The sequence below is a fragment of the Gallinula chloropus genome (genome assembly GCF_964237585.1).
Source record: "Gallinula chloropus genome assembly, chromosome: 24".
In the NCBI taxonomy this organism is placed as follows: Eukaryota; Metazoa; Chordata; class Aves; order Gruiformes; family Rallidae; genus Gallinula; species Gallinula chloropus.
Window position 1 is genome coordinate 2,216,659 of NC_140109.1, and position 8,839 is coordinate 2,225,497.

The 8,839-nt window shown below is 47.8% G+C and overlaps 1 protein-coding gene across 7 annotated transcripts in view; it reads left to right on the top strand.

Moving 5' to 3' along the window:
* The window catches only part of GRAMD1B (GRAM domain containing 1B), a gene marked incomplete at its 5' end in the record, with an annotated part of 80,153 nt that extends 71,573 nt beyond the window's left edge, over positions 1-8,580 (top strand). For 6 of the 7 annotated variants that reach the window (XM_084275056.1, XM_084275059.1, XM_084275058.1 and 3 more), the window contains 6 exons: positions 548-651; positions 1,065-1,268; positions 4,379-4,469; positions 6,785-6,892; positions 7,343-7,460; positions 8,157-8,580. In XM_084275056.1, the coding sequence (XP_084131182.1) occupies positions 548-651; positions 1,065-1,268; positions 4,379-4,469; positions 6,785-6,892; positions 7,343-7,460; positions 8,157-8,246 (715 nt within the window). In that variant the 3' untranslated portion in view covers positions 8,247-8,580. Of the gene's footprint in view, positions 1-547; positions 652-1,064; positions 1,269-4,378; positions 4,470-6,784; positions 6,893-7,294; positions 7,461-8,156 lie in introns of all 7 variants that reach the window. The other variant, XM_084275057.1, reaches the window with a different exon arrangement.
* Between the last annotated feature and the right edge of the window lie 259 nt (positions 8,581-8,839).

Consider the following 8,839-nt stretch of genomic DNA (forward strand, 5'->3'; position numbering starts at 1 on the left):
GTGTGTTGGGGAGAACTCAGCCCCAACACTGCTGTCCTGATGAGTGACTGTAGGGGCAGCTGCCTATGGTGGTGACCCAGAGGAGACAGCTGACCTGGTGCAGGGGGTGGATTTGTGGACTCTTCTTGCTCCCTTTTGGGAGACAGTGGTTTGTAGGGCTGGGTGTCTCACACATAATGATGTGGGATGAGCCACAGGACATGCTCCCAGAGACTGTGCCTCCAAGGGGGACAAGCAGAGGAGTTTGGCACCAGGCAGAGCTATAGGCTTCTGTGTCTGATGGGTTAGTAATCTGTATGTCTGTCTGCCATGTGTGCAAAGAACTTGGGAAGCCTCCTAGGGGGGGAAGCTCTCTTGAGGCTTTCCTGCCTCTACCTGTGGAAGGGCTTTTCATGCAATGCTTCTCCTCGAGATGCACCAAGGGCTGAGACCTTTCCAGAATTACCAGTGTGCATGCTCATGGCCCGTGTTTACATTGACAGAGGGCTGTGGATTGACCACCTCCAGGAAGCAAAACTGGGAGAGTGACTCTCTTTCCTTCTTGTAGGGTTTCCACAGAGCTACGTTACAGGAAACAGCCGTGGGGGCTGGTGAAATCCTTCATTGAGAAGAACTTTTGGAGCGGCCTGGAAGATTATTTCCGTCACTTGGGTAAGAGTGGCAATGGCTGGAGCTGTGGTAGTGACCCACAAGCAGGAGCACCACCTGTAGTTTGTGCCTGCCTCTCCCTACAAGCGGGCTGTATGACAGTGTGATGCCCACTGCCTGCCTCCTGGGGCTCAGACCTTGGCGCGGCATCGAAAGGGGGGCAGCCAAAGTTACTCCCACAGCGTTGGCAGCCCCTGCTGGAATTAATCGGGTCATCAAAGCCTGCTCTCTGGCAGGAGCACGGGCAGGCTGGGGTCAGAGTTTGGCAAGAGGTGTAAGGGATGTGTAGTGTGTCTTCTGGCACGAGCCTCTCCGACCTGTTTGGCTCAGCAGCCGGGCCATTAGTGGGCTTAAGTCTACATTGCTGCAAGGCCGGTGCTGTTTCTGTTGAGTGCTTTCCCTTGCTGTCTGTGCAGAGAGTGAGCTGACCAAAACGGAGAGGACGTACCTGGCTGAGGTCCACAGACAATCCCCCAAAGAGAAGGTGAGCAAGCAATCGACCGTGCGCCGCAGGAAACGGGCCCATGCCCACCTGCGGGTGCCACACTTGGAGGAGGTGCTGAGTCCCGTCACCACCCCCACGGATGAGGAGGTTGCACATCGAATCAAGCACGTGGCAGGTGAGGAACTGGCAGGACCCCTGGTGCTGGGGGATGGAGAGCTGGGTGCCTCTGGAGCAAAACCAGCTCATGGAGGATTCATGGGAAGAGAGACCGGGGCTTGCCGGGGCAGGGAGGGTGCGTGATCATTGTCTGTGTGAGATGGGGGGTGGGCAGAAAAGGGAAGGGGGTGACACTCACAAGAATCACAGAATCACAAGGTTGGAAGAGACCTTTGAAGATCATTGAGTCCAACCAATTCCATCCTGAGCTAAACCAGCTCCCTAAGCACCTCATCTACCCTTTTTTTGAACACATCCAGGGAAGGTGACTCAGCCCCTCCCTGGGGAGCCTGATCCAGCCCTGACAACTCTTTCAGTAACACATTTTTTTTCTAAAGTCCCATCTGACCCTGCCCTGGTGCAGCTTGAGCCCATTGCCCCTTGTCCCATCTCCTGTCCCCTGGCTGAAGAGACCATTGCCCACCTCTCTGCACCCTCCTGGCAGGGCAGGTGGGGAGAAGGTCTCCCCTCAGCCTCCTCTTCTCCAGGCTCAACACCCCCAGCTCCCTCAGCTGCTCCTCAGATTATTTGCCCTCCAGCCCCTTCCCCAGCCTGGGTTTTGGGCTTTTTTTGTATTGCTTGGTGGGTTTTTTTGTGTTTGTTTGTTCTTTTGTTTGGGGTTTTTTTTGGTTTTTTTTTGTCAGGAGGTTTTTGTTTGGCTTTTTTTTGGGTTTTGTTTTTTTTCTGTTTCGGTTTTTTTTTTTTTTGTTTCAGTTTTTTGTTTCTTGTTGTTTTGGTTTTGGGTTTTTGGGTTTTTTTTTGTTGTTTGGGTTTTGTTTTTTGGGGATTTTTTTGGTTTTCTGTTTGGTTTTTGATTTTTTGCGCTTTGCGGTTTTTGGTTTCTTAATTTTTGCGTTTTGTGGGTTTTTCGTTTTTGCGTTTAGCGGTTTTTTCTTTTTATTTTTTCCGTTTAGCGGGTGTTTTTTTTTGCATTTAGCGGTTTTTTTCCTTTTTTGCGTTTAGCGGTTTTTTCCTTTTTTACGTTTAGCGGTTTTTCCAATTTTTTTTGCGTTTAGCGGGTTTTCGTTTTGAGGGTTTTGTTTTTCTTTTTTGCGTTTAGCGGGTTTTTGTTTTTTTTTTTAGTTTTTGCGTTTAGCGGTTTTTCGTTTTTGCGTTTAGCGGTTTTTCTCTTTTTTTTGCATTTAGCGGGTTTTTCGTTTTTGCGTTTAGCGGGTTTTTCATTTTTACGTTTAGCGGGTTTTTTCGTTTTGCGTTTAGCGGGTTTTTTTTTTTATTTTTTTGCGTTTAGCGGGTTTTTTTTTTAATTTTTTTTTTGCGTTTAGCGGTTTTTTCGGTTTTTTTTTGCATTTAGCGGCGGTTTTTTTGCGTTTAGCGGGTTTCCCGTTTTTTGCGTTTAGCGGTTTTTTGTTTTTGCGTTTAGCGGGTTTTTTTATTTTTATTTTTTGCGTTTAGCGGGGTTTTTTTCTTTTTTTTCGTTTAGCGGTTTTTTCCCTTTTTTGCGTTTAGCGGGTTTTTTCGTTTTTGCGTTTAGCGGTTTCCCTTTTTCATTTTTTGCGTTTAGCGGCTTTTCTTTTTGCGTTTAGCGGGTTTTCGTTTTTTTGCGTTTTTGCGGGTTTTTCGTTTTTCATTTTTGCGTTTAGCGGGTTTTGTTTTTTTTTTTCATTTTTTGCGTTTAGCGGGTTTTTTTTTCTTTTTTTGCTTTTTTTTGTTTGGTTTTTTTGGGGGGTTGTTCGTTTTTTTTTGTTTTTTTCCTGTTTTGTTTTTTTTTGGGTTTCGTTTTTTTTGTTTGCAGTTTTTCTGTTTGGGTATTTTTGTTTGGGTTGTTGTTTTTTGTTTGGGATTTTTTGGGTTTTGTTTGGGTTTTTTTTGTTTTGGATTTTTCTGTTGTTTGTTTTTTTGGTTGTTTGGGGGGTTTTTTTGGTTTTCTTGGGGTGTGTTTTGGTTTTTGTTTTCTTTGTTTGGGTTCTTTTCCTTACTGCAGCGGTTTTTTACATACTTCAACTATGCTTAACATTCTTTTTTAGTTTTCCTTTATGTTCAACCATACTTTTATTTCAGTCTTTTGATAGATCATGTTTTCTAAACCTCTGATTATTCTTGTCTAATCTGTCCAAAAATCATCTCTCAATGCAAATATAAAATATTCCAGAGAATGTATTTATTCTTAGTAAATGGTTTCCTATGTGCTCCTATGAAATTCATTTTTCTAACAACAGTATTATTCCCTTGCTCCCACTCATACTGTTGGCCATTTGCTTCTTTTCTACACAATCACTTCCTAAGGAACAGTTCCCCATACTGCGTTCAGAATCGTCATGTTCTCACACAAGCCTCCTTTTCTATATTGAACTTTACCATTTTGAGGTTGTTTTATTTTAAAATTTTAGTCTAAGTCATTCCGTAAGCTTACCCAGATCATTCTGACATCCAAATGAACCCTTGAATGCATTTACAGTCCCTCTTAGGTCTATACCTTCTACAGGTTTACTAAAACTATTCCCTAATACATCACCTAGGTGGAACTGCTTGTAGATCTGCTCTGTGTGTCATTCTTCCACTTTGGTAGCGAACTGCAGTCATTAAAAATAATAACCATATAGGTTAAAAATAACCATATATGAGTTTCAATTGTACTATGTTACTTTTCCCTCCCAACCTTGCTGTAGAAATAACACAAGATGTTACCAAATAAAGAAATTATGAATCTATTACATTTTTCTTAATTGAAAAGACCTATTATCTGCTGTAGAAGAAAAATATGCTGGTTTAACATGATTTTTTTGGGGGGGGAGGAGGAATCTGTTTACCACACTGCCCATTGGATTGATTTGAAGATGACTGATTTATAATTCTTCAACGTTATGTCTTCCATTTTGAAGACAGTAATTGTGTTTACCCTTTTCCAAGATGCCTTGACCATTTTTCAAAGAGGAAAGATTGTTTTGAACATTTTAAAGAATTACAGGAGGGACAGAATTACCTTCCTCAGCCTGCTGGTTCAGTCTCTATCACATAGAATTGACATAATGGGTCTACGTGTTCTAAAGAGTTTAAGAAATGATTTGCCAGTGGGCAGCATTTCCTGCCTAAACACACCCATCTTCTCAGGTTCCACTCAGACACGGCACATCCCTGAGGAGAACCCCAGCGGCTTCCACCTGCAGAGTGTCTCCAAGCTGCTCCTTGTCATCAGTTTTGTGTAAGTGATTGGGTTTTTTTTTGCTTTCCTTCACCCTTCACCGACTCTGGGCCTTTGTTTTTTCTGGTGTTCCGTGCTCTTCAGTGCTGTTTCTTCCTGCCTTACATTCAGCTCTGGTCCCAAACTTCTCACAGCACAGGGGAGAGGAAAGCAATGACAGGTAGAAAAGTAATTAAGAGTTCCCCCAAGTGTCCAATTATCTGTTTTCTCTGGCTTTAACCCAGCTTTACCAGTGTCTAGCTGGCCACCCATCTGCCTCTTGTAGGTTCTGGCTTGTCTTTTATCAAAAGTCCCTCCCTTCCCTCCAGTCCTGACCTTGCTTTAACCAAACATGGGCTTTGCTGACCTGTGTGGTTCTGGGAGTCCTAAATGCAGGTCAGCTCTGCTGCCTGGGAGGCAGGCAGGGCCAGCTGTGTGAGCAGAGGGGAGTCACTGCTTAAAACAGAAGAAATTCACACAAGTAGAGTGAATCTCTTTGATTCTGGGGACTCCTCAGCTGAGAGATTTCCAAAGACATCTGGAAACTGTCTTATTTTAAAATTAAAGTAAGCAATTTCATGTAATCTGCTGGCAGATTCCTGTTACCGTGGAGGGTGGCCACGCAAGGCTCTGGTTGTTGCTGTGCCATCACGTGCTCAGGAGGATGAGGAGTCTGTCTGCTGCTCCTTTCATCTGGGCTGGCAGAATCCATCTGGGTCTGATCCTGGGTGGCAGCTTTGTCCAGGGAAAGCCTCTCGGGCGGGAACTGGGCTGTCTAGAGGTGATTTCTGCAAAATAAGGGTAGAAGCACATGAAACAAGAGGGATTGGCATGATTTCATTAGTCAGCAGCAAGGAACACCTTCGGTTTGGGCCCCTTTTCTGGCAGCTGCTGGTCTGGGACTTGGCTGGATGTGTGTGTGCTCAGCACGAGCTGGGTGCAGACCCCTTGTGTCCCTTAGGCCTTTCTGCCTAAACCTGGGTGTATTTACCCTCTGGGGCTGACAGTAGCTTTGATGTGAGTGCTGCCACGGTTGCCAGGCAGGTGCTCTGATGTGGGACAGTCTGAGGGAGCATCCCGGTACTTAGGGAAACAGAAGCCTAAGATTAAGCCTGAGGAACCACAGAATTTGGGCTTATTCTTTACTTAAGCTCCACCCACCTGTTAGTGAGGTGAGCAGAAGCAGAGATTTACAGCCTGAAGTCACTGTCCAAATTGAGCTCCTTCCTGCACAGCCTTTTCCCAATGGGGATGGGCAGGCTGCAGCAGCTCACAGCAGCACAGCCGGGTGCTGTCACGACAGGTAAGGCACTGTAAAGCAGCCTAGTGATGAGAAGATGGCTCCTGCCATCTTCTGCAGCCAGACAGGGTAGGAAGGCCCAAAAACTCTAGGACCCTCTCTCCTGGCTGGCTTAGGAGTGGTCAGAGAGGCTCCGTGGTGTTTTCAGAGTTCTCTCCTGGCTGGTTGCCATCCTCCTGACTGAGCTGGGCGATAGTGGGCCATTCTTCAACCCCAGAGCTGCACCGTTCAGAGACAGGCACGAGCGTGCTAGTTTGGAGCCTGTTCCCTGGAGTGTGGCTGGTGGGAGGTATGGAAGTGCCCATGGGTGGGGCTGGGGGGTGAGAGGAGCCTTGCAGTGTCTGGTGGAGGCACCAGTCTGTGCTGTTCCCTGTGAAGAAGGGGGTAAAGGTTGAATAGATGTAGGCAGCACCAGGCATTGTCCATCAGTGTCCCATGCCGGTGAGCTTTGGGGTCGGCTGCAGGAGCCACTCACAGCTCATCTTTAACTGAGCGAATCCCACCATTACTTGGCAGGCACGCAGGTATTTGTCTTTCTTGCCTCTCTTCCCATTGTGCCTTTCTTCCCTCCCCCCATATACCTTCTGCACTGTCCGTGAGCCCTCTCTCCTCAGCCCAGTTTCTCCTGTTCCGTGTAGTCTGTTTCTAACCTGCAGCTACTCCGTCTTTTCTCTTCCCTGCTCCCATTAGGATCTGTTTCAGGTATTGTCTCTCTCTTTTTTTACCTCTCTGCTCTCCCCCTTCCCTCCCTTTCTCTGCATTCAGCTCATCTGCTCATCCAACTTGCTCTATCTGACCCCTCAATCCCTGTCTTTCTCTCTGTCCATCCTCCTTGCTCACACATTTCTCCCACGAGGTGGAATTTTGGGTTCTGATCACCCAGCTCTTACCTGAGAATGAACTCCTGCTCACACACAGCGTGGACCTGGGCCCCAGACACCTTCTCGGAGCCTTGGGTGTTCTCCCAGGTGTGGCTGGCAGGCAGTGGGCTATGAAGGGCTCCTAGTTAACCCACTGTTTTCTGTGTTATTTCCAGTCTGGTGCTGCTGGTCATTCTCAATATGATGCTGTTCTACAAACTCTGGATGTTGGAATACACTACGCAGACGCTCACGGCGTGGCAGGGCTTGCGGCTGCAGGAAAGGTACTGTCACACCTCCCCTGGCTTTGCCTCTTCTTGCATGTTACCTGTGGACCTTAGAGGCTCTCTCAAAACCCTGGGCTCACCTGTAGGTGGCATCCCCTTTGCTTGTGTGAAGTGGGTAGTTAGCTGAAGCTGGTGAGGCTCTGCAGTCTCGGGGATGAGGTTCTCACCTCCTCGGATGGCTCTGCATGGAAGGCAGCGGCTTGGAAAGACCCCTCTGTACTCAGAGGAGAGTTTGTGCTCTGTTTCCTCTGCACAGCCAGGGAAGTGCGCTGTGGTGCAAGGAGAGCCTCTCCACTTCCACCAGGAGAGCAGTCTTTAGCAGGACCAGGGCTGTTTATTAATTAGAGACCAGGGGTATTTATTAATTAGAGATGAGGGTTATTGCCCATGGGGAGTCAGGCCCCCCTTGGCTTCCTATGATTCACTCTCTCATGTTCTGCCTGACAGGTTACCCCAGTCTCAGACAGAGTGGGCCCAGTTACTGGAGTCGCAGCAGAAGTATCACGACTCGGAGCTACAGAAGTGGCGTGAGATCATCAAATCCTCAGTGATGCTTCTAGACCAGGTGAGACCCCATGGCCAGATAGCACTGTGACTAGAGGGTCACCGTGTCCTCCCTGCCACCCTCTTGCAATCCATCAGCCTTACCTGCTTCCACTGTAGCCCAGCAGGTGCGTCGCCTCCACTACCCTCTTCCTGTAGATCTGTCTTCTGACGTGGTGGTGGGCAGCAGGTCCCAAGGGCTGGGGGTCTGCAGGACGCTGCAGCTTCTGTGTCACCTCATACAAGCACCCACACAGGCCAAGGAGAGAATTCTACAGGGCCATAAGCCTTTTGTTAGACACTTTGCATCTAGCCCCTGGCATCCCAGTTTGGAGAGCAAGCTTTTTTGACCTGGACTCACATGTAGTTTGTGTTGATGAAGGGGATGCACTCTGCCTGGGCCCTTAAATATTACAAAGCCGGGGGATCGGTATCCGCTGCCCAAAATGCTGGTTGTACCCTGGGGTGCTTAGAACTGAGTGTGTAAATGCAAGCTGCTCTCCCCTCTGGGGAGCTGCTCACCCCTTCCCTGTTCTCTTGGAGAACGGTTGCTCAAGGGCTCCTGTCAGTGCCTGTTTGTACATCCCAGCCCCAACACACCACTCCCAAACGACCCAGGTGATTATGGTAACGGAGGCTTTCTGTGGAGGAAGGAGACCCCACAGTGCTCTCTTACCTCTAGCGTAGCATCACAGTGGAGAAATTTCTTGTCTTGCAGATGAAGGATTCACTAATAAATCTTCAGAACGGCATCGGGTCCCGGGACTTCGGGTCAGATCCAGAGGAGAAACGGAAACGTTTCCACTAACAGGCAGGAATGCAGGAGGCCAGAGGACGGTGTGCAATATGTGTAAATAGGCTATATAAATATATATATAAATATATATATATACAGAATATAAATATATATATTATATACAGATTTTAAGAGAAGAAAAAAAAAAAGCTTAATGTATGGAGAGGAAGGCTTGACCTCCAACACTGGCTGGAATGGAGCGTCTCAGTGGAGCGTGGTGTGTGCGTGTGTGGGAGGGCTGTGCTCTCCCAGCACTGAGGTGCACCTGGGTGTGCTCCCCCAGGCCCTTGCACCACTCTTCTGTAATATTCCTGGCTGTTTGTCTGTCTGTTTTGTTTTTGTTGTTCCAAAGGGAAGCATCAGAGTGAGTGCCCCTTCCCCTCCCCTCCCTGCGCATGAAGGTCACCGATTGACTGTATTTATCTGTATGTGCAAAGGGGACACTGTCAACTTCCTTACCTTGCTGGCTCCAGGGCAGAGAGGTTTTGGCAGTCACCGGCAATCCCTTACAAAATTACCCACACGTGGAGAGGAGCTGGAGGGCTGCAGAGCGCGGACCTCCCTGGCAATCACCATCCATACTCCTGGGAGCAGAAACACCATTT